Source organism: Cavia porcellus, unplaced genomic scaffold (assembly GCF_034190915.1).
Source record: "Cavia porcellus strain 051 isolate PalLab524CR breed Dunkin Hartley unplaced genomic scaffold, mCavPor4.1 scaffold_31, whole genome shotgun sequence".
Taxonomy (NCBI): domain Eukaryota; kingdom Metazoa; phylum Chordata; class Mammalia; order Rodentia; family Caviidae; genus Cavia; species Cavia porcellus.
In genome coordinates, this window is record NW_026947514.1 from 34,490,851 (window position 1) to 34,516,959 (window position 26,109).

Below are 26,109 nucleotides of genomic sequence, written 5' to 3' on the forward strand. Positions count from 1 at the left end.
AACCATTAGGAATCCCGCATACCCGAAACCACCTGTAACTATATAGTTCACTATCTTCCTTAACATAGTAACACTATTCTATTGTCTTTTTTAAAAAATCAAAGCAACTTTACAATACTAGAAAATGCTTCCCTTGAAGACAGAAGTTGTAAAGAATCTCAGTGTTTATCCTAGAAATTATGGAACAAGCATCATCTTTTAAATAGTTTATGTACAAAGACTTTATAGACTTCTTGTCCTACTATGTCCATCAGTCCTAAAAGATTATATCATGATTCTTATCCAATTTTAATCAACTGTTCTATGAAAAGATAGGTTTTAGATCCAACATACATTCTGACTTTGTTCCTTCCTGAGACTCTGACACTGAGAGTTTGTTGAAACTTTATGAGTTGTTTTGATGATAGGTTTAAAGAATCAAAGGAATGTTACTTTTCCCTTTGACAAAGTAATCAAAGCTACCTCTTCCTTGGACAATTTAGATAAGCTCTACTAAGTTCTAACCATTTTTCTTTCTTTAGAATCCAGACATATTGTATTATATTTTTATACACATTAAAAAGAAGTTCATTATGGTTTTCTTTATGCTACCTACATTTTGGAAACGTTTTCCTTGAGAACAGTTAATATAATAAATAATTAAAGTAGAAGGAACAATAGGGGTATGCAAGAAGGATTAATCATCTTGATTGCAGAGAACTCAGAGGAATCATACCTGAACTAAGTCAAATGATAAGTAAGAACTTTCTAGGAAAACAAGGGAATGGATAGTATACATGTGGGGACTGGGATGGAAAAAGGGCGTATGAGTTCAAAGAAAGAAAGGTGAATTGTTAATAGGTTCTATATAACCTCAATATAGTAAGCAGCAAAGAAAAAAAAGCAAGATAAAACAGTCTAAAGGGCTTGCCTAGTAAGAACGAGGTCATGAGTTTGATACCTGGTACCAACAAAACAAAACAGTCTAAAACAGTCTAAAACATGGTATTGATGGGAAAGACTATAAACTTACATAAGTCACAAAACTATGATATAAGTCATGATAAGGAACATCTATAGAACCATTTCATCATAAGAAAACAGGATCAATAAAACTTGGTCATCATAGTATCCATTCAAGTTGATTATTACCCAACAAGTCAGTAAGAGAATAACTAAAAGAAGGTTCTAACCACACAATAATCCATGTCAGAAGTGAAAAAGCATTCAAAGAATGTCTTAATTACGAAATAATTTTTGTTCTTAATTACCATAATCTGTATCAGTAACCGATCATCATTTCAGGAACAACAATAGATGGAAATTATCATATCACTGACCCTTACATTTCTCCATCTTAGGTCTCAGTAGGGATTATAGGATTTTATACCTCCTTACTGAAGAGCCTCCCTCAGATGCATGTATTAGTCAAATGAAACAGAAACCTGTTAAAGTATACCTGTCTGTTAGTATGTTTGTTTGTGTGTATACCTTTCACAGTGCTAAGGATTGAACGTCGAGCTTTAGACATCTAAGGTAAGTTCTTCTTTTATCTAATACATATGTCTTGGGCAAACTATTGCAATGTGCCAATGGTTCTGAGCTAAGTTAACTGATTTAGAAGGTAGAAGTGGGAAAAATTTATACCAAAGAAAATAAAACATAGATTTTACCTATCTGAAATTCATCAATTACTTTTTGATGTTAACAACTACTGACATTCTACCAGGAACAAATCAGTCCATTTACTAAAATCCCCAGCGGTATGGGTTTTCAGTAGAATCATTATAATATGTCCCACTTGTAATTCTCTTGATAGAGATCAGGAAGAACATAGGAATATGTCACTAAGTTATTAAATGACAAATAACAAAATAATTAGCATTTATATGACACTCTCCCTTATGATCATAAAACTTTAAGGGGAAAGCATTCCATATGATACAATTTTAAGGATATGGATAAGTAATAAGTAGTTTGGAATTTATTTTGATAAAATGGGAAAATGAGTAATATGCAATATAACACATCATATACAGAGTGAAATGACTTTAAAGTTCATACTATGAAAGATGAAACCAAAGGATTTTCATCCTTGGGTCAGAGTGTTATGTTCTAAAACTCAGTCTACTTGTTGAAGGTACAATCTTTCAATATTCATAGTCACAAAAAGATTAGATGTACCTTCACATACATAAAACTTTGTGGCAGTTATAGGGGGCCTGGGTCATAAAGGAGCTCATTTCTACCCTATCAAGAAGGCATTAAAACTTTGCTTGCAAAGCAATAAGGGAAACATTTATATATTAACACCAATATTTTTAGGTTAAAAATCCTAATATTAATATTCTTAATATAAAACTTCCACATTATTCTTCTTTATTTCATCAAAATGTCATTTTAGCTCTACTTTCTGTTGACTCACAGTCTCTAGGCTCAGTAGCTTACCTAAAATGACGAAATACTTACTTGCTCTGAGAATGTTTTCCTTGCTGCTGCACCTGGACTGGACCTGCAGAGAAAAGCATAAACTCAGTAATTGAGGGTTCTTAATACAAATAGCCAGATACACATATTTAATGGGCAAGCTCCTGAGGTATTGGAGCAGAGATTTTATAAATCTCAGATGTCATAACATGCTAGTAAAAATGCATTATTCTTGTTTCATATATATTTTAATTCATACTTTCCTTACTTAGAAAAAACTGAATTTTTGAAAAAATTATGGACATAGTATCATAAATTGGACAGAAATAAAAGAAAATTTTTATTCATGTGTATTTGAAATCAGTACTGTTGTCTATGGCCATACCACCCTGAATGAGCCCAATCGTGTCTGAAATCACTACTGTTGGTCCTTCACACTTATCCATGAATTTGAAAAACTATGAATTAGAAAAACACAAAACAAAACAACAGCAAAACCCTTGCATCTATATTGTTGGGGGGAGTCATTGCAATGCCGCAATCATTTATACAGCATTTATAGTGTATAAGGTATTACAAGTAAGCTAGAGATGATTTAAATATAAGGGACGATATATAGAAGTTATATGTAAATACTTTGCCATTTTACACAATGGATTTGAGGATCTGTGGATTTTGATATCCACAGGATCTTTAAACCAATTCTCCACGGATATTAAGAGATGATTATAAACAAAAAATTTCAAGTTATTGCATATTCACTTGTAAATACCCAACCTTAATCAGAAATAATTTAGCATATGTTTTAACTAGAATAATAATAAAATTCAAGTAATAAACTTGTAACCTAACATTTCATTAGTCATTTTTTAGTAGTACACATATGCTATTGAGAGGAAATAAACTCTTATATATAGTATTTTCTATTACTTCTAATAACCTTTGTAATTTGATTATAGTTAATTTACTATAATTATATTGGTTATGAAATTTACTTTGCTGGAAATCAAATTGAACTTTATTAACCACTTGTTAGGTGTATACATAATTTATCAATCAGAAACCATTATTATCTGACTCAAATATTTAGGTCAAAGTGGATCATTCTTCTAAAGGTGTAAAACTTGTATTCAAGGGCCATGGTGGATGGCATTGTTAATTTTAGATATAAATATATTTAAGTTCCACACCTCTTCTTCCCACTCCACAGCAGCTTGCCCCAAATGGAAATATATAAATATATATACATACAGGTTAATTTCTATAGCTTAACACAATCTACAGTTGTATGAAACAACTTATGAAAGGAATGTTGTAACTTAGGGTGGTTATGGTTGTCCTTTCCTGAAAAAAACAATTGTTAATGTTTAAATAAACAACAATAAAAAATGCCACAAACACACAGACAGGGGGTAGGACCGCACACACACATACCCCAAAAAGAAAAACAAGAGGAAAAATAATTTCAAATGTTAAAGTTATTCTCTTTTGGCTCAGATTGTTCAACTAGTTTTAAATACACTAGAATGAAGAAGCTAATCTGCAATATAAAATTCTTATGTTGTTTTGCTTTGAAGTCTGATTAAAGAACAATTCTGGGCCAAATGGGAAATAAATTAATGATCGCTTAAAGAAAACAATATGGGAAGACATGAGAATAAGGAAAAGGGACAGGTTCAGGGAACAAATCTAGGTATAGAAAAAGAAAACTGAGCTTATAGAAGGGAACAGTGTACAAATGGAGGATGTTCTACAATTTCTTATTAAAATTTCATACCAAGAGGGTAAGAATGACTAATGAACTTGCTACAAAATAAATAAGAAAGTTGGCATACTATGGAATGAAAATAAGTTATACTACTATAGTCTTAAAGAAGAAAAGAAACACATTAACAGACAAATTTAATAAAGAAAGAAACTACATTCTAAAAAGTGATTCAAAGGACACAAGAGAAAGCTACAAGTGTGAGAGAAAAATTTGGGTGAGAGGGAAAAGAAAGGAAAATGTTGCAAGACAAAAACAGTCCAAAGAAGTCAAATGGAAGTCAAGAAAGTCTTCAACAAGATGTGAAACAGAAGGAGCCCAAACCCATAGCGCAAACCAATTTTGCGAATGGAAAAGTAGCTCCTTTGATCAGTAATAGTTACTCTTAAGTCGTAGCCTCTACTCCTCCAGAGTTCATCTTTAAGCCCTTCCAATCTAGAGTGGAGCTAGTGTATGGATAGAAACAAGAAATCTTTAATGAACAGAGCAGTTCAGATGAGTAGTTTAAATTGTCTCATAAAATGTTTCAATAGATTTATATAATGTCTATTATATACATTAGATAATGTATATAATGGTAATGGTGGTGAAGAACTAGTTGGCTAAAAAATAAAACAAAAAACAAAAATCAAATCCAAACAATGAAAAATCCTCTCTCCTTCCCTAGCTGGCTAAAGAAATTAACAAGAAAATCATTCATAACATGAATTTAAGAAAGAATTGTGATATCTGGTTTAGAATAATACTTCAAACAGCTTTGGAAGAGACAATGGCATGATAAAAGCAATTCAATTCCCTGCATAGGAGAGTTTATCAAGGTTTGCACATTGCCAACAGTGATAAAACCAGTTTTCTTATCTTTGTTACAATGGCTATTTGAACCAGATTTGAGGGAAACCACTTTTAAAATGAATGATTATGAGATTTTCCTTATTTTAGTGATCCTGAATATATATATTTACAACACTAAGGAAAATAATTTTTAAAAAAATTTTATTTACTACTTATGTATACAGTGAATGGTGTTTCTTTTGTGCAATGGAACCATTCATATTTAGAATTTTTATTTAATTTAATAAAATCTCAGTATAAACATTTTTTATCTAACTCACAATGTAATGGAATTGAAAGAATAAGATTGTTCTCACATATAAAGAAGATACAATAAGTTGTTTCAAGTTTTATGGTTTGTTTTCTTTTTTCTTTGTTACCTGGCATTACTCAGTGGGAAAAAAATGTCTGAGAAACAAAATAAACAGATTTTGAGGTAATATAAAACTTGTCAGGGATTAAAATGCAAGATTAAATGAAGGGCATAATATCAGATTATCTACCCTCTTTATCCTATTGGGTCATGTTATTTTACTACAATTAACATATGACTGACTTTATGGTACTGACAAATAATTTTACTTTCATTTGGAATCAAAACTAAAATAATACATATAAATAATATATTAAAGTCAATGGAGGAAATGAAAAACATAACAGACTTATTGAAAACAATTACTCATTTACCAATTAAGATTGCTTTGAAACATCAAGTTATTCATTTCAAGATGTGTTTACATGTATAATTTTTGCTGAAGATCACATTGCCCATTAAGATATGAGATAGAAAACAAAAGGAGGGAAAAGCATAAAATAAATGGTATGGAACAAAAGTGAAAATGCCTTTAAAAAGCTGAGCAATTTTACGAAACAATTATAATCTTTAGATACAGTTAGAGAAATCACTTACCTTATGTTTAGGTCATAACAAGAATAGCACAGTGTTTAAAGTCAGCTCTTCATTATGGGAGGTACAATTGAAAGCCATAGGTTATAATAACATGAATTGCTACACAGAAATGAAGAATTTTTCAGCCCAACATGAAAAGCTAACTCTTATGGGAGAACATTTCAACTTATATTTAATGCAACATGAAGAATAACTGAGAGTGTAAACATCAAACACACCAAAACATATAAATCTCACACCAAAAGGGAGAGACGGCCCAATCTCTCAGGACACAGATTTAATGTGGCTATCATTTGTGACATATAAGGGAAGGCACACTGTAATGGTGAAAGATGCATGCATATATACCACCATCCATTTACCTTCCCACATCCCCACCCCACTCATCCACACACACAAGCCCACTAAGATACAGGGAAAGAATGTAGTGCCAAGCTGTTATGAAGAAAGCAGGACACACGGAAGCACAGCAGTGGTCATGTGATTTGAGAGGTGTTCTTCCCTTAAACCATCCCATCACCATGCTTATTTTAAAGAAGCCAGGAAAAGATTCCCTTTCAATGCTGTAGTAGCTACGAGCCCCCAGCTTGAAGCTAATGTGTGGAATTTTGATCACCGTTCCCTGGGATGTCAGGGGCTCTCCAGTGGAAGCCAGATGTGTAACACCAGTTAGTGGGGGTGTAAATATGTGAATAACAAATACTCCTTTCCTTCTGCATTTTACAGAAGTAAGGGAGAAGAGAAACAAAATCAAACTCATGTTAAGGATAAGTTCATAACAATATAAAGATGCATAAATATTAAAATGAAGGTTACATTTGATTTTAGGTTAACACAAATTAGGATTCACAAAATGGGTCTATTTTGCTGCTCACCAGGCTAATTCATATTCTTTATCTTATAAATGATACATAGTATGTCTGATATGGGAAAATTCTGAAAAGTTGGTCAGATGGGGTCAAAGTGAAGAAGGAAAGAAGTTATTTACTATGATATTCATTAAGAAAATTCTATCATTCCATTTTTAGTATGACTTTATTGGCCAGGCATCATGCTTTAAATTAGAAATTAAAACCCTGTTACTTATGAAATCTGAGAAGTACTACAGGTTTGAAAGAGATCAGTTAAATTCTATTTTTAAAAAACTGTTAAAAGTAAAAAAAAAAGTTTACCTATTTAGAAACCGTAATACTTCCTATGAGCTTTTATAGAGTATTGATGCTATTGCTATCAATAACAGCTTCAAATTAACTCGTGAGAACATATTCACCTGTCCCTGTTATTGATGACAGTAGTTAATACCATCTAGTTTATTATTTTAGTATGAAATTAATTTTAATTCATGTGTGGCATCTCAATTTAGTTAGCAGACTTGTAACTGTTCAAAGATTATGTACTTGTATTACCAGTTTTTCTACCTCATTGTATTCTTAGCAGAAAATATTTTACCTCATTTTATTCTTACTAAAGTCTTTTTGGCTCTTAGTCCTCCTATGATTTTAGTTTTCTCATGGTTAAAATAAAGATTGCTGTGGGGCTCAAATAAAATGATGTATATATCAATGGTTTTAAATTAAAAAATGGAAATGGCTATCAGTAGTAGTTATGATCAGTGGAGCCAGTCACAGTTATGAGATTATCTGTGGTTATACACACTCCACCTTGTATTTCCTCATCGAGAGAGAGAGACAGAGAGAGAGAGAGAGAAAGAGAGAGAGAGAGACAGAGAGAGACAGAGAGAGAGAGAGAGACAGAGAGAGATATTTATGTATCATTGAGCAAAGTCTGAACTAGTCCATCTAGAAAATTCTCTGGAATAACTTGTTTGTTTTCTGATTCAAATTCTACCTGTCCTTTAAGATTCCAGTTTAGATTATAGCAGTTGCAAAAACAATTTCCCAAGTCCCTCAATCAGAAGTAATATCTTCTACATTTAAATTCTCTTTAAGTGTTGAGACAGAATTTGTCTACCATAAATTCTAAATCATTCTAAATGTATAGTTTGATGACTATTACCACACTCTTGGTTTAAATTTCTCTAAATTCTCAAAGTATCATATTTGAACTTCTACCCTAGGACTTACATATCTACTCATATTCCAATTATTGACATGAGTTCCCAAACAGATTACAGGTTCCTAGAAAGGACAATGAAGTTAATTCTCTTTATATTTCCCACTATGTCAAACATAATGCTTTGTGTAGGGCAAACATATGCTAAATCTGATTTACCCATTGATCTTGCATTAATTACTGTCCTTTTTTTCCCTTAGGAAGCTAACATTTTTGAATGATACATGTGTGACAATAGTCATTCTTGTATAAGATAATGCTATTTTATAAGTTTACAAAGCTGAAAACCAAGAAGATTATAGCTAAGAGACATCTGGACACTACAAAATGATCTTGAGAATTTAGAAAACTCATTACCATTGATAGTACTTATACTTAATCAAAGAGTGAGATGTACAGTTCAACATAGATTTTCTATATCTAGGATTTCAGGTCAGGTTAAAAAGATCACTTATTTTCTAAGAGAGCAGGATGTTCTATTATCTCATATGGTCAGGTCACTGGAATGGCAGAGATGATAAGAGATTTTTGATGGATCATGGATGGTCCTTTAGAGTTTAATTTTTCTACCTTTTAAAATGTGCTTGAGATTAATCTGTTTTGAAAGAACAAAATTTAAGTATCACTTGTCCATTAAACTAGCACTTAAGAGAATAGAGACAATGGGTCTCACTAGTATTTACTCAGATTATTTGCCTATTTATTCAACCTAGAACAGAGAAAAGAAAAGATTTGATTTAAGCAACAGTAAGCCAACAATTCTACATTCTTTTTTTTTTTGTACTGGGAATTGAACTCACAATCTCATGCTTGCCAGACAGGTGCTGAGCTGCTGAGCAGCCATTGTACATAGAACCTTATGTTCTACTTCCTTCTCTTCTCACTTCTTACACAAGAATAGTGAATTGGTCTAGAAAACATTTCTTTCATGGTTTCTTTAATTCATCACCTTACTGGACTCAATAAGAATACAAATTTTAGACTCAACTGAGTATGATGATAATTCACCTGTGTTTATTTAGAATGATACTATAGCAATACTTTCAACCAAAGAACTCAAAAAATTTTGGCTTATTTACGATATGAGAGGAAAGATAAAAATGTGAACATATTTGGAGCCAAATGGTTTTCTCTTCCTTGCTGTGTGACCTTGGACATAATGTTGAACACATGGAGTTTCAATTTCGTTATCTATAGAATGGGGAAAACAATGTAGAAAAATGTATGCGAAGTTGAACACTATTCATTGTAAGTGAAAAGAGCAGTCCAAATCTAAATCATTAATCTCATACTGATACAGATTTACAGTCACTTATATTTTATATAAGGAGAATCTGAGGCACAAGACTAAAATATTTCCTCCAGATTATGTCATGAACAACTAACAGACTACTGTATAATTACCATTTTAATACTAAAACTTCCAAAAAAAGTTGAGTAAAGTCCCAAGATTAGCTCAGTAAGGAATAATCTAGTTCTCTGTTGTATGACTTTATCTGTTCTGTATGGGTCTTAGTTTCTTCATCTATAAAATACAGATTTTCCCAAAGTTTTAAAGTGAAGTCAGTTGGCTCCCTGTGAAAATTTACGGATGAAAATCAGAAGCCCATTTACTGGAATGGAGAAATAAAATTAAAATCTTTATAATTAGTAAATTAACGTTTACTAAAAGAAACTTTTACTTCAACTTATTAAATATTTAAAATATTATTTGTGTAACACTTTGAAATCATAGCAGTTACTAAACTTTCTTCTAAAACTATTAATGGATTTAAAATGAGCCATTATACAACAATTTGTTTTTAAAAATTTTTTGGTCAATATTTCAATTTAACTGATTTTCTTTGTAATCATGTATATTTTATTTCATATTTAAAATATTTTTTGTTTCGAAAAGAAGGCCGAAGGCTTTGATAGAGTACCAAATGAGTTCAAGGTAAAACAAGGTTAAAAACTTCCGGAATAGGGGCTGGGGATTTAGCTCAGCGGCATAAGCGCCTGCCTTGCAAGCAGGCAGTCGTGAGTTCGATCCCTGGTACCGATAAAAACGAAAAAGACAAAAAAAAAAAAAAAAAAAAAAAAAAAACCAGTAAAACTTCCGGAATAGATAATTTCCAAGCTTTCTTTTATTTGAAGGAATCTGTGGCTCTAAGAAACTTTTCCATCTCAATTTGCTATGTTTTATCAAGTTATACTTAAAAGGATTCCTCTTTTAAAAAACAGTATGAAATTGGTCACTTAATTATCATTTAATAGATCAAAATATGAAATAAAAAAGCAATATGGTTAAAGAAGTTATGAAAAACTCCTCTGATGATAATAGCTGAAAAAAAAGAAGTTATGAAAATGTGAAGATAGAAATTCTGTTCACTTGCTCCTTTCCCACTGGTTTAGATGACTAATTAATACAATCATTTAAAAGTCATATTGAAAACCTAACCAAAGATAAAACTGACACATATACACTCACCCTTATCTAAACTTTTGAATTTAATTTGTTACTACCAGGCAGCAACAACACTATATGTATAACATAATTCTTTGCAGGAGCAGAAAATACTTAAAAGCGAACAATTTTATACAACTTTTTCTAGGGGAAAATGTTTTCTCTCTGTTAAGTGACTTTCTATTGTTTTAAACTTCACTCAGCTTTCATATGTTTTTAGTTACTGTGACAAATTCTGCCACTTTAGTTCTGACCTCTTCTAAAAGGTTACCAAGCAGCAAAGCTAGTGAAGTGAATTATAATTGCCCTGAATATCAAAGTTTATTTATGCTCCTATGTAAGTACCTTGATGACTTTCTTACTTGTACTTTAAGGAAATATTACAGTAGAGTACTACAGGGTACACTGTAGAACATAACTAAGAATAGAACAGGTTATCAAGGTAATAGATCATTAGTGGTGAATATTTTTAATGTGTTTCTTATATTAAGCCTTAACTCTAAACTGAATCATTCTCAGTGACTTATATAAACAGCAAATCCCAGGCTAATCTCCCATTGGAACCAGAATTTTTGATTTAGTGTTCTGAGAACTTTGATGTGGATCATAAGCATGAAGATAGGTATCACCCACTCACATAATATATTACAAACCTAAATGAAATATTTCTGACTAGTAGGGACTTCGGATTATTTATAACATCATTTCCCAAACTTCAGATGAATAACATTTTGTAGAGGGATTTATCTTTACTGTAAAAGTTACCAGGCAGGAATTATTACAATTTTTAGGGCACACAATAAAATATTAATAAATCTTAGCTCTTTGATTGCCTAACAATTATTTGTACACTAAAAGTTAACTCTTATCTTTCCAACTTACTGAAGGCAATCTAATTAGACCTCCATACATTTTCACTGCCTCTTTGTTCTTGAGTATTTCTTTTAGGACTAAGAATACTGACACTAGGAATGTGTGTGTGGGACTGAAGGAAAACTGGTACCTATAATGAAAGGTAGTCGGAGGAGTAGCACACTGGATCCAGACTGCCTAGATTTGCATCTTGGCCATATAAACTATGTAACACTGTACAAGTCATACTGTATATCTCCAGGTCTATGTTTCCTTATGTATAAACTTAACATAATAATAAGACCTATTTATACTCATGGAATAATTACGAACAAAATGTGAGAACATACGTAAAAAGTTTGCTTAGAAGAATCACTGTTCCAGAATGAGCATTATTTGAGGGTTTGCTACTACCATGTTGTTACTACTGTTATCCTTATGTTTGTATAATATTTTTTATTCTGGAACTGTAATAAAAAATGTTGACTAATTTTTTAATTTTGATAACTCATAAATAAGATAAATAAGGTCAATTTTACTAAGTATCTTAATAGAAAGTGTTAAAAATAGTAACTAAGAAATCGAGCCTAGGAGCTGGAGATTTAGCTCAGCAGCATAAGCACCTGCCTTGCAAGCAGGTGGTCATGAGTTCGATCCCCAGTACTGATAAAAAGAAAAAAGAAAAAAAAAAAGAAATGGAGCCTAAAAAACATTGATATAAAAGGTCTACATTGTTTAGCATTTGTAATTATTTATTTTCTGGCATGTCTAGGAAAAATTTCACATTTATTTTTATTAAGCATAAGTTTTAAAATACTGAGTTTATAATTAGTTTTAGTATTCATTTTATTTTTCATTCTTAAGTGTCATGTCACATCACTTAATCATTAATAAAGAAATAATATGTCATGTAAGAGTATGGCTGTATTGTTCTTTATAATCAAAAGCTACATTTCAATATTATTGAAAGGTTGTGAGTTTAGTTTTCTAAATGTTTACCTAGCATGTGAAAGGTACATGGAGAGTTACACAAAATACAGCTGTTCTGTATGAGTGCAGTAGCAATGTGTAGGATATTCCTTAGAGAACTAGAGATGAAAGCTAAGCTCCTTCATCCATGTGTGGCACATACCATGCTGCTAATCAAGTCTCTCATGATCTTACCAAGTTAAGAAATGTAGTTTAACATTAGATTTGTATTTACATTACATATAACCTTTCACATTCTCTAAATATTCATATTTTCAGCATCTGAGCTAACTCAAATGGAAAAGCTAAATTAAAGAAATTCACATGTACAGAGAAGGGATAACTGCACCGAAACCTTTTTTTCCTAAGGGCAAACTCATGACTCATACAAATACCAAATGAACATGTGCTAAAGATTTTATCCATAATATTAATGAGGAAGGTACTCCATTTGGTTCAAAGGGTAATTAAAAACACACATACATATGAATATTCAAGAATGTAGCTGCAGATAAACCAACTGCTTATTTTGGGGCAAAAAAAAATTGCATTGCCAAGTGGGCACAATTTGCATTTTTATAAACCAGGATCATTTGTGTAGCTATTTGTATGCCACAATTAGTGCTGAATAATAGCACAGAAAATGGGAGAAGGGGAAGAGGTACCCTAGACAGGATAGACAGTAATCAGTTTTATCTCTCTCAAGACTGCTTTACAATTTTATCTGATACTTTATAGCTTGGGAGCATCTGTTTATATAATTTATGTCTGTTAATTTAACTCTACATTGACAGTTTTTTCCCCTAGCGTTTTTTTCCCCCATTGGTGCTGGGAATTGTATCCAGGACCTTAGGTATATATAATAATATTATTCATTTATTGAACAAATAAATACCTCCTAAAAACAGCTACTCAATCCAGGTTCTGATCTAGAGGCTAGGGGTAAAATATAGACAAGAATGATGAAGACCTTACTACCTTGGAAGTTACATTCTCATAGGAATACAGTTAATAAGTGCTTTAGTAAGTACATAAATAAAATTAATGGGATAAAGTGACTAGTGATACAGTATATATATTTTAAACAGACAGGGCAAGGAAGATTTTCCTGAATAAGTAAGGGAAAGAATTCCTATGAGTAAGGGGACAGCTAATAGTATACAAAGGCTCAAATGCTTTGCTGAGTTCCTACCTCATAAGATTATTGTGAGAATTGAAATGAATGCTGGCAGAAAATTTGGTTCTTTATTTGATATTTAATAAAGGATAATTGTTACTCTGATGGTAACAATAAAGAAAATAATGATGATTGCTATTTATGACTATGATATTTGCTATGAAAATCCAGGTACTACAATTAGTCTTTTCAATTCTTTTTGGTTGAGAACTGTCTAAAACCAAAATCAAAAGGAAACTGCTGTAGTTTTTTAGAAGGGCCAAATATTGATAAAAAGAGTCAAAACTATTCAGACTTAGGGTTCTGATAATAGGGACAAAAATTTCTTTTGGAAAAAATTTTATATTCCATAAAATTCAATGAAGGCAATTCTGAAAAAAGCATACATACAAGGAGTAGGGAGATAGCTCAGTGGTAGAGCAATTGCCTGTGATGTGTTAGGCTCTTGGTTTGATCCTCAGCCTTAGAGGGAGAGAACATATTTTTTTTCACTTATTTTGGTTTTACTATAATTAAGTTTCTGCATGTAACTCTTGTGACAGCAACTGACTCATGACAGTTATTACACTTATTAGAGTTTTTCAGACAGTTGGATTTGCATTTAGAGGTGGTTGAGTATTTTCAAACTTATTGAAAATATATCTCATGGGACTCAATAATCATTGAACTAGTAAAAGCTTACTTATACATAATTTCTATTTGTAGTAATTAATACCTACCCCCAAATATACTGAAATGCTTTGGTTCAGTGTTAGTGTTTTGCTTCCTTGAAATTTCCATTTTGTTTATTTGGGTTTACAATATATTACTTCATATAGCTCTATGATGTACTGGATTAGTTAGTCAGAGCTGTTTGTGATAAGTGCCTAGCCTACGTGACGCTGCTGGCTGAGACCCAGTAGGCTAGCACAATCCAGATCCCAGAGCCTGAGGGTGACCTGGAGGGGCGGGCCCCGCATAGGCTGCCTGGTCTGCAACTTCCTGGTGTGCTGTGGTGGGCGGGAATACCTAGCTGGCACAATTCAATCAGACTGTGGCTGACAGGGAAGGAAGCTGGGCCTCCTATATACCCTTGCATATATAAGGAACAAAGAATATGGGAAGAGGGAGCAACAAGAAAGGCCCTTCGGCCCCCAATCCTGAGAAACAGGCAATAGTGGTCACCGCACCAATAGACATAAAGCGCCATCTAGAGAGCCTCATAGATCAGTTCAGGAATGAAGTTATTAATGACCTGAAGCTAGAAAAAAGCAGAATAGTTAGAGAAATGCTAAGCACCACCCAAGAAAAAACAGATGGTGGAATGGAAGAACAGAAAAAGAGGGGAGAATTGTTTGATGGAGAAAATAGAGAAAGCATAGAATATGTGAAGCAGGTTCAGAGACTACCAGGAAACTAAAAACTCTATCGAAAACTGGCATAACAGCTTGAAAGAAACTAAGGACAGACTATCTGAACTAGAGGGCAGATTTGTAATATGGGAGAATGAAATGAAAAACTTCTTAAAAATAACCAAGAAATAAACAGCAATAATACAAAGACTAGAAGATGATAAGAGGATCCATAACTTAAGAATTAAGAACAGTAAAGAAGAAGTAGGGACACAAACAAATGAACTACAAAAGCTACTCACAGAAATAATCCAGAATTTTCCTAATTTAGCAAAAGGTAAAGATACTCAGTTGTATGAAGCATACAGGACCCCAGCCACCTACAACCCAAACAGAGCAACACCCAGGCATATAATAATTAAAATTCCAGAAATTCAATACAAGAACAGAATATTAAAAGCTGTCAGAGACAACAAACAGACCACTTACAAGGGAACACCCATCAGAATTACAGCAGATTTCTCTGCACAAACCATCAAATCACGAAGAGCATAGGGGGAAATAATTCAAGCTTTGAAAGATAATAATCTCCAGCCAAGATTGATATACCCTGCACAACTATCCCTGGAAATTGATGGAAAAACAATGTGCTTCCAGGATAAAGAGGAACTAGGGGAATATGCAACCACCAATTCAACTCTACAGAGAATACTGCAGGATATTCTAAAAAAGAAAAATACAAAGAATCCAGAAATAGTGGCAGAGAGGCCACAATGAATGGAGCAGAAAACAAAAAGAAGAAGACAAACTGACAACTAATGACAGAAAAAGAGCTCAATAGAAATGAGGCAGAGAAGATTGGATGATAGGAACAGCTATTTTGGAGAAAATGACGTCTTAATAGGTAATACTGATTTAGTATCATCTTGTTTTGAAGTCTCATCAAGCTTTTGTTCTTCTGTCTCCATTGGTCTAAACAGGTTGTATCTTATTGGATTTTATTATGTATGATAGTATAAGCAAAAACTTTTAAAGACAAGGAGATTATACAGAAACCATTGTTCATTTTCTGTTAGTCGATTCTAAATACCCTGTAATGCTGTCATTCTCTTAAATGGTTTTACATTGTTTTGATATATTTGATGCTACAGTATATGAAATTATACTCAAAGATTTCAAGGAAAGAGACAATATGGTAACTACTTTTATGTCAGGATTATCTGGTGGTGAAACACTATTCTGCTTAAATGGTTATGTTTTGATCTGCACTGTTTTGCTGTTATGCCCTCTTTTATCTCAATCTCCACTTCATTATTTACTTTTTTATTTTTATCCTTTTAATTAAGGGAAAAATAAATAAAAAATAGCAGGATATATTATAGTAACCCATTTTGACTTTCCATTATCTTGATTTAAAACCCTGTATTACTCTCACCATCTTGTTTTTGACTGATGTCCCCCTATTCTGTTTTGCTTGATAGTACCAGGTTCGAAAGTTTAGGCAACAGCTGTGAAGATAGTGAGATTCATTATGACGCCCATTCTCGTTGACTATTATCTACTTTTGAAGACCTATAATGTCTCCAATGTTTTGGTTTTGTCGGTTTTGTTCTTTACTGTTTTGTTCAATTTTATTATAACTGATGATATAGGCAATTCTATTAGAGATAGCGGGAGGCATTATGATAACCATTGTTGATCACCTTGTGTTATGCTTTTACATTATCTATTATGTCCACCCTTTTGATTTGATTGACTCTGTTCTGTTATGTCACATTTGGTTCTACTCCCTTCCAAAAAAGTAATAAGAACTGTGGGAGCAACAAAACCCAAAATGTGTAATTGTCATTGTACAAAAGAGAGGAAAAGAAAGTGCTCTAAATGATATAACTGCATGTATATTTAAGTGTATAAGATAGATAATGATATCACTGAGTTTTGTTGGATCATTGAACAGAACAGTTTGCAGTCTCACTGTTGGAATGTCCACTTTACAAGCTTTAATTTTGTGACTTGAACAATTATTTCTAAGATGACAATATGTAATCCATTAACTAGTGATTTCCTACTGTTTATTTTTTTCTGTAAATCTGTATAACTTGTACCCTTTCTCTGCTTTTTTTCTTCTTAAATAAAATAAAAAATAAAAAATAAAAAATTGTACTTTTTATTCACTATTTCTTTTTTTTTATTTTAAAAAGAGAAAAGAAAAAAACCCAGTAAAATCAAGAAGCAAACAACCTAAAAGACAACAACAAAAGCAAAATGACAACAAAAACAAAACAGCCATATGGGTTTTCAAAACAAGATGATACAAATTTAACAATGGTTGTTATACTGTATATTGTTATCTTAAAAATAGTTGCTCAAATTATCAGACACTGGAATAAAACGAAACAGTTAAATGAAAATAAACATTTCAAAAACAAGATAGAAGGCATTCCTTTCAGTTGCCACAATGCATACTGCCATCCTCCAAATAGATGCTGAGACGACCAGCTCTAGGCCTGCAAACTCAATCCAACAGTACAAGCATCAAGCTATTCTTTTCATCTCAGTTGCTATCATCTAGCCCTGAGCTTTTTCTGAATCAACCAGTTGCTTATAGGTGGGGGAATGCTCTTCTGGTTTCCTAGCCCGTGCACTGGCTGCCTCACAAAAAGGTATGGCTTGACTTTTTGCTGATTTTCTTCCAGTTCTTCAAGATGGACCCAGGCTCACAGGAAAGCATGGTTTGTTTTCTTGCTGAGTCTCTTCCTGTTCCGCAAGGTGGACCCTGACTCATGGGAAGGTGTGGTTCAGTTTCTTACTGAGTCTCTTCCCATTCCCCATGGTGGACCCTGCTCAAGGAAGGCCCAGCCACTATTTCTTGAGCTGGGAATATTTTTAAATTCTAACCACTGCCCTAACAGTTCCATCAATGGCCAGTTTGCTCTCTTCTTTCTTCTGAGGGTGGTTTGAGATAGCTTTTGTCACAAATCCCTTACATCGTTCAAGTGTGATATGAGGAATGTAATCAAGTCAAACTACAGAATCTCATTCATAAGTGCTTCCCAGTTCTTAAGTCTTACATGTCAGCTGTTCTTAAACTTTTCCACAATTGGACAATGATAATTCTTTTTTCTATATGTGACTTTTAAATTCTCTCTTTGGCTTACATTTTCTATAGAATTACCTACTTTTTTCTTTCTTCCAATTTGTCATTCTCATTATTTCTACCTGTTAACTGTTAACAACAGTTAACATGGAAGGAATTTAAGGGTGATTTTTATTTTCTTCTTGGTTATCTATATTCTTTATGACTATATGAAAACAAAGAAAAATGTTACTTACAATGAAAGAGAAATAAAAAATGTTTCTGAAAATGAAAAATTTTTGTTTTAAAAATAAAAATAAAAAACTTTTTATTACAGAATACATTACATTATCTTCTCAAGTGTACTTAACTTATGATAGACTTAATTTGGACTATCAACAGATGGTTTCTGAGTTTTACCCTGGATTATGTAATTGTAATAAAATATTACGGATCAGTTTAAAGTATATCATCACAAAATGGCTGTGAAGATAACTGTCTTCACATCTCTGCAAACATGTATTTGATTTTTTTTAAAAGTTCAACTATGCTGAAAAAGGAATATAATTCTATTTATAAAGTCTTTTAACAGGGTCATGGTATGATTTAGAATTTTATAGCTAGAATTGTTGTAGTTAATTTACTAATACCAGTATCACTTAGACTCTTCAATTCCTATGATTTATGTGGTTTAGAAGTATGCTTGATATACTAGCTAGAATAACTATGCAATCCAATTTTGTTCCTTTAAAGCAAATTGAGATATACAAATTCACTTCATTGATGATTACTAGAGTCCGTTCTCTTTCTGAGTATGTAAAATGAGTTATTATTCTCTGAAAAAGAAAGGAAAAAAAGTGTTGTAGAGGACTAAAAATAAAGATAACCTAATGGGAAAACAATAACAATGACAATGACAATACATACATATATACAAAGAAAAAAGAAAACAAAAAAAGAAAGAATAGAAACACAAGAAAAATGAAGTATAGGTATTGTAGTCAGGGGCTGCAAGGAGAACAGTTACTCATGGGACACATGCTTTATAGTATTATTTATAATGGTCACTCCAGGAGTCAAGTAAGAAGTGCGGGAAATCTGTCCACAACACTAAAGACCTAGAAAATCCAACCAAGGGCCTGCATCCCATTGCAGTAACCCGCAAGAGTTCATCTGAAAACCTAGAGCCCACAGATCTATTTCACAGATCTGCGCTGGGAAGGCCCAAAGGTCAGTGGTGGAAGCTAGAAAGTCTATGATAGCAGGGTGAAGGATCTGTGCCAGCAGGCCAAGGGTTCAGTACTGGAGCTAAGAAGCAATGCTCAAAATAAAGACCAGGGTTCCCCTGAAAAGTACCACAGCCATACTCAGGATAATGAGGTTCCTCTGATGAGAACAGCCAAGTACATATCGGGAAGCCAGCATGACAAATTTCTGCTTATTAAACAGTATGCATCTTCCCTTCTAGAGCCGGAAAGTGTGCTCAAACTAAGGGCCAAAGCTCCCCCAAAGTGAACTGCAGCCATTCTTAGCAACAATGTCCTGCACATCTCCAATGGCAACAGCTAAGTTCATATCAGGACAGCCAGCATGACAAACTCCTCCAGGAGAACCAATGGCTCTAAATAACAATGCTGAGAAGAACCCACAATGCCACTCTTCATCTCCAGGTCTCCTTCTTAGGCTGGCAACAGTCCTCAGGTGGGCCATCCATGCTCAGCACCATGCTGATTCAGTTCAGCTGGCGTTTAACTTGACCACCAATTTACCAATCCACAACAATAGGGAACTGTGATGAGAAAGTTGGTAAATGCAAATAAGGTAAAAAAGTGGAATGGGGATGCTTACACAGCTTAGATTTCTCTTCACACTTATTTGAATCTTCAAAATACAAAGCAGACCTTAAAAACACAAATATTATCCTGATTTGAAACTGTCTCTTAAAATCAACTAGGTAGTATTCAAAGGCATAGCTTGTAAAATTTAAGTAGGTGTATGTGTGTAGGGCATTTTGACTGACATTATGACTAATCTTAACAGTTGTAGCAAAATTTTCCCCTGTGAATAGGATGTTTTAAAAGGAAGTCAAAGATATTTCACACAGTTTAAAGCAAAGACATAGTATGACAACATCCACAAAGATATATGATTTCGTAATACAAAGACCAATTATGTAACTCTAGCCAGGGAACATTTCAGACCAGAGCCTTCAAACAGCTCAAGTTATGTTTAAAAGTTAGATAACTGCAAAGTGATTTGGTAGAGATACAGGTAGAATGAAAGAGTGGTACTTATATGTCAAAGAACACAGTACTTTAGAAATGCTACTATTGGGGTTGAGGGTGTAGCTCAGTAGTAGAGTGTATCCTTTGCATGTGTGAGGTCCTGGATTTGATCCTTTGCACTACAAAGGGTTAAAAGTTGCTGTCTGTAATATAGTAGTGATCAGTGACATTGAGAATAGCTATAGGGATCCTTGCTGTATGGTGGCAATTGAGGTTAAATAAATAATTCCAATTTTACCTATCCTTTGAACTTTTTTTTTATTTTGCAAATCGCTTTATTGTGTAGCTAACTAATAGAAGACAGGTAGATATCACATTTCCTTCTCCATTGAATCTACTGTCATAGGTTTTCCAGGCTAAACTTGAAAAATTCTCTTATGTAATTGTGTTTAAGGTTTTCAGCTAACCATGGATATTACTTAATTTTTTTTGAACTCTTGAATGTTCTACATGTATCTATAACAGATCAGTTGGTGAGGTTTTAGATAAATTTGCTATATCTAAGTGGAAATGAATTAGTGGAAGTCATTTAGATGATTGCAGGCTTCTGGCCATATAAGATTTTTGTTTATTTCAAGTTCATTAGCTTACATATTCAAGGTTGGAGCGATTGACAGTTGTATGATTCAATTACTTTTGTATTAATTTTCCTTGGCAAAATTCTGACAAACTAAGTAAAACTAACTCACAGCGCATAAGGACAATGTAAGAATGTACAGATTAAATGCTCAATTACTTGCTTCCCATCTTTTCAAGAAGAAACTATGACATGAAAGGAAAAATAAGAATTTTTTTTTCTCCAGGAAAAGGGATTGAATCTAGGGCTTTCACACGGAGCTGTATCTCCAGGCTTTTTTTTTTTTTTAATTTACTTTGAGACAGAATCTCATGAAATTGCTAAGCTGTCCAGGCTGTATTAAACTTGCAATCTTCCTGCCTCAGCCTCTGAGTGCTGGGATCACAGGCATGCCTGGGCATCACACCTGGCCATTTTTTTCTCTATTGTAAAAAGTAACATTTGGTTTGATTTACTTTCAAGTAACAAAAGATGTATACATAAAATAGGATGAGCTAATGAAGCATATTTATCATTTGATCATGAAACCAATGCTTCTAATAAACATTTAAAATATTGAGGGCAATGATAATGTTTATTGAAGCTTGAACTGTCATGGGTACAATGGAGTTGTTGTGTTTGACAGGTTAAACTGGATGATTATGATATGAAATATTATGACAATATAATTTAATCAGTCTTAATTGGACTCAAACTAGTAGCCTTATTCGTAACATGATCTATTATGGAGTTCTCCTTGTGATATATACACTCGGACCCCTACATTGACAAGTTCTTCAAATACCTCCTACTGTTTTTAATTACTATGATAATCTTAGTCACAGCCAACAATATATTCCAACTTTTTATTGGCTGAGAAGACTTCACACTCTGAGCCAAATACTCGAGACAATGTACTCATGATAACTAACTCAACATTCCCTCATATGATTTCTTTCAAGTCTCATTGGTTTCTCTTTTTCTTTCCTACTTGCCAATTAAGGGGAATTCTTTGAAGAGATGTCTAATTTTCACAACCAAGTACCAGTGACTACTGTCTTATCTCACTATAGATCATTTTTACTTCTGTTCCCACTTTTATTGCTAATTCTTTGTCAAGCACTATAAAAATTTATCATTTATCTGAAGTTCCAGTAGAAAATGCTAATGAGTAGATTACCACAGGAAATTTTCTTTCATTACATGTGAACACAGAAGTGTCCTCAAAGAGCCACGCCATGCTTCTTAGCCACAACTTTAAGCATGTAGCCCAAATAGAATTAGATTTAATTGTTGTGTTAGTATAGCAGCACATTACCAAAGAGAAAAAATAAAGAGCTAGATATTTTATGATTCTGGACAATATTGAATGTGCAAGAGCATGGGAAAAAATTTCAAAAATAGGGTCTTTTTTTCTTATCCTGTCAGACATTGAAACAGGATGGGGAAAATTGCAAATAAAATTGAGAACTATGATTATAAAAAGTTCTTATGATATCTGTATTCCATTCAGGGTTTCACAGAACATAAACCCAAAATATCTTTAAGGTCTTCCTGAAATTAGTATTTTTTCTATGTTTCTGTTTATGCTCTGTAACTGTTATGGGAAAGTGAGCATAAGTGATCCATTCTTCCTTCCTTCCCTCTTTCTTTTTCTACCTTCCCTTCTTTTTTCATTCTTTCTTTCCTTAATATGTCAGATACTTGAGGATCACTATTCCTTTTTCTTCCTTCTCAATTCTAAGGCATATATAATTCAAGTACAATTTGCAACCAACTCCATTTTTATTATAAAATGATATTGTTATATATAATAATGATGTTTCATAATTATATGGTTTTATAAATAACAAAAGTTGCATGGAAATTAAGCCAAAGACACTTTAAAAGGCAGATTCTTAAATGATGCAAATACATGTATTTCAAAGGATGTATGCATTCATGCTTAATTCTCCACTAAAAAGCTAAACATAAATCTGGGTTCCTAAAATTTTTGCATTAAAGAGAAGCAACACAGTATACAAAAAAGGCTTTTTAAATAAAATATTCTGACATCGTGTATGTGTAACCATACAAATCAAAACTTTAATGAAGTTAATGAAAAGGACACCACCATACATTCTCCATTTTTCTTTCTAGTTTGTTCTATTTTTGATGATGGGAGCACCTTGTTGAAAAAAACCTCTCAATTTCTGTATAATTTCTAGTTCTTATGTACAATGGGAACAAAAGTGAAAATCTTAAGATACTGCCAAAAGATATTATTAGTAGGATATTAATATTATTAATAGGATATTATTAAAAGTATATTGTTAGTAGAATATTAACAGGTTATTATTAAACCTTGGATGGTACACTTAGGACTACTAAAACTATGTTATTAAAAAGACTATGTTATATATTAATCTACTTTAGAAAACAATAGTTCCAACTATAAAGGTTAATAAGCATTTATTAGGTAATATAAATGGTTAAAAATTCACAGGACTCAGTATTAAGACTCAATGTCTTTTTTTATTTTTTATTTTAGAGAGAAGAAAACAAAACAGACAAAGCAGATCAGAACAGAACAAAGCAAGCAACACAGGACTTCAAAACAAGACAACAGGAAATCCACAGTGGCTACCATAATCTCGTTTTCTTCGAAATGGTTGCCCATACCTTCACACACAGTAAGTTCAAACAAAACAAAATAGTATAAAACCAGTGTAAACCGAAGAATGAAAGCATTATGGGCCTTCAAAACCACACAAGGGGAAAATCAACAATGGCTACCATAATCTCTCTTGTTCTCTTCAAAATAACTGTCCATACCTTCACGCATACTGTAATCAAATAATAGAAAACAGACTAAAACCGATAAAAACAAAGAATGAAAGCATTATTGGATTCCAAAACGAGATAACAGGAAATTAGTAATGGTTACCACAATGTCTCATTTTCTTCAAAGTAGCTGTTCATACCATCACACATAATAAACTCGTTAGAAGTTCTAGGCATGTATAAGCCTGTCCTTGTACATCTATCTATCCATTCTGTATTATACGGAGAAACAAAAAACAAAACAAACAAAACACAAGAAAAACAAGAAACAAGAGACAAATAAATAACAATAACAAAGAGCCCCAAACATTAACAATATAGGCTTTCAAAACTAGGTGGTAGGAACATTACAACAGTTGTTATTTTGCAGTTATTTTCAAGAATTATTCAGATTACCAGATAGACATGCAAAATTGATCTAATCCTATGAATAACTATCTTGCTCCAAGAACTTATAGAATTAGTAGTATAATCATCTTAGCTATCTTGTGTATATATACAAATTTATCTTTTTTTCTTTTCCTTTCCTTCTTTCCTCCTTTTCTTTGTTATTTTTCCCCTTCTTACTCTATTGCAATATTTATTGAAGATTTTTAATCTTATTTACACTCTCAGTTTACACTAGGGAGACAATACAGTATTTACACCTTTAAGTTTGATTTACTTCACTTCAAAGTATGTCTTTAAGTTCAACTGAGTGAACTTTAAAAAGACTAAATTCATTTTGACAAAATATATTTCCTGGGTATATATGAGTAATTCTAACCTACAATGTTTACTAGACTGCTTTTTCTTTTAGCGATTCCAATTTTAGGATTGTTTTCTAGTCTTGTGAAGAATGCTCTTTGTATTTTGTTTGTGAATCCATTAAGTCTATAGATCATTTTTGACAATATTTGTTCTGTTTGTCTAGGAACAGGACATTTTTCCATTTTTGGATGTCCTCATTGACTTTCTTTAGTGTACTATAATTTTCATTATAAAAGTCCTTCATTTCCTTGATTAGATTAATGCCTAAATATTTACTTTTTTGAGGCTATTTTGAACGGTACTATTTTTCTGATTTTTTTCTTGGGTTCATTGTTGTTGTGCAGGAATTCTATTGATTTTTGTATTGTTGTTTTTGTATCCTGTTGTCTTCCTGTATTTATTTCTGGGAATCTTTTGGTGAAGCTATTTTGAGTCTTCCATATAAAGGATCATATCATCTATGAATAGAGTTGGTTCCTTCCTTTCCTACATGAATGCCTTTTATTCTGGAAGGTGCTGAGTATTATGCTGAACAGGAGTGGTGAGAGTGGACATCCTTGTTTTGCTCTTGATTTCAGAGAAAAAAGTGCAAGTTTTTTCCCATTTAAGTATGATATTGACAGTAGGTTTGTCATAGAGGGCTTTTATCAGATTCAGAGAAGATCTTTCTATACTTGTTTTATTTTTTATTACGAATGGATGTCAAAACTTTTTCTGTATCTATTGAGATAATATGTGATTTTGTCCTTGCTTCTGTGATACATTTACATTTGATCTGTATACACTGAACCATCCTTGAATCCCTTAAATGGAGCCAACTTGATCATGATGGATAATGTTTTTAATATTTGCTACATTCTGCTTGTGGGTATATTGTTGAGAATTTTTAGATCTATGTTAATTAAAGAAATTAGCCTATAATTTGTTTTTTTAGTTGAGTACGTGTCTGTTTTTGGAATTAAGGTAAAGCTAGTTTCCAGAAATGAATTTGGCAGTATACCTTCCCTTCCAACTTCATTAAAGAGGAGTACAGACATTAGGTCTTCCCTAAGTTCCAGAATTCTCTGGTGAATCCACTGGGTCCCGGGCTCTCTTGGTAGTGTTTTTTTTTAATTGTCTCAACTTCATTCTCAATTACTGGATTAGTCAGGTTTTTTTTATCTTCTTGCTTTAGTTTTGGTAATTTATATGTATCTAGGAATCTATTAATTTGTTCTGGATTTTCCAGTTTATTTGACTACAGGTTTTCAAAATAGTTAATGATCTTCTACATTTCAGTAGTGTCCACTGTGAGTTTTGCATTTTTCATTTCTAATGGTCTTTTATTTATTTATTTATTTATTGCAAGATTAGCTTAGGATGTGTGTATTTTGTATATTCTTTTGAAGAACCACTTCTTGAATTCATTATTTGTATTTGTGTGTTGATTTCACCAATTTCTGCTCAGCTTATTATGGCACTGTTAAAATTATGTAATAAAACCCCTAAATTATTTTTGGGAACTTAACAATATTTTGATGAATTTTTAAATAACTTCCATATGATGATTTTGTGAATGAAACATTCAAGATTTTTCTACAGATTGTTTTTGATTTTCATAGCCAAAGGCATTTCCTTTAGATATATTTGAGAACAAGAGCCTGAAAAAATAGAGTATGTATGATTCAAAAAAATGACAATACTATAATTTGTGAAGTTCTGAAGTCAGGTCCTGTGTTTAATTTTTGCAACATTCTCTATATATGCTTTATATCACATTATTTGTAGTGTAGATGCTTTGTAAGTATCTAAATTATCATTATCCACTGGTGCTATTAGCACAACTGAAAGCATAAATCAATTTAAAACTGGTACAATCC

The 26,109-nt window shown here is 32.5% G+C and overlaps 1 protein-coding gene across 25 annotated transcripts in view; it reads right to left on the reverse strand.

The window, feature by feature from the left end:
- The window catches only part of Gphn (gephyrin), a 531,921-nt gene that overhangs the window by 130,005 nt on the left and 375,807 nt on the right, over window positions 1-26,109 (reverse strand). For all 25 annotated transcript variants that reach the window (XM_063241465.1, XM_063241478.1, XM_063241474.1 and 22 more), the window contains one exon: window positions 2,449-2,491. In XM_063241465.1, coding sequence (XP_063097535.1) covers window positions 2,449-2,491 — 43 coding nt within the window. The remainder of the gene's footprint in view (window positions 1-2,448; window positions 2,492-26,109) is intronic.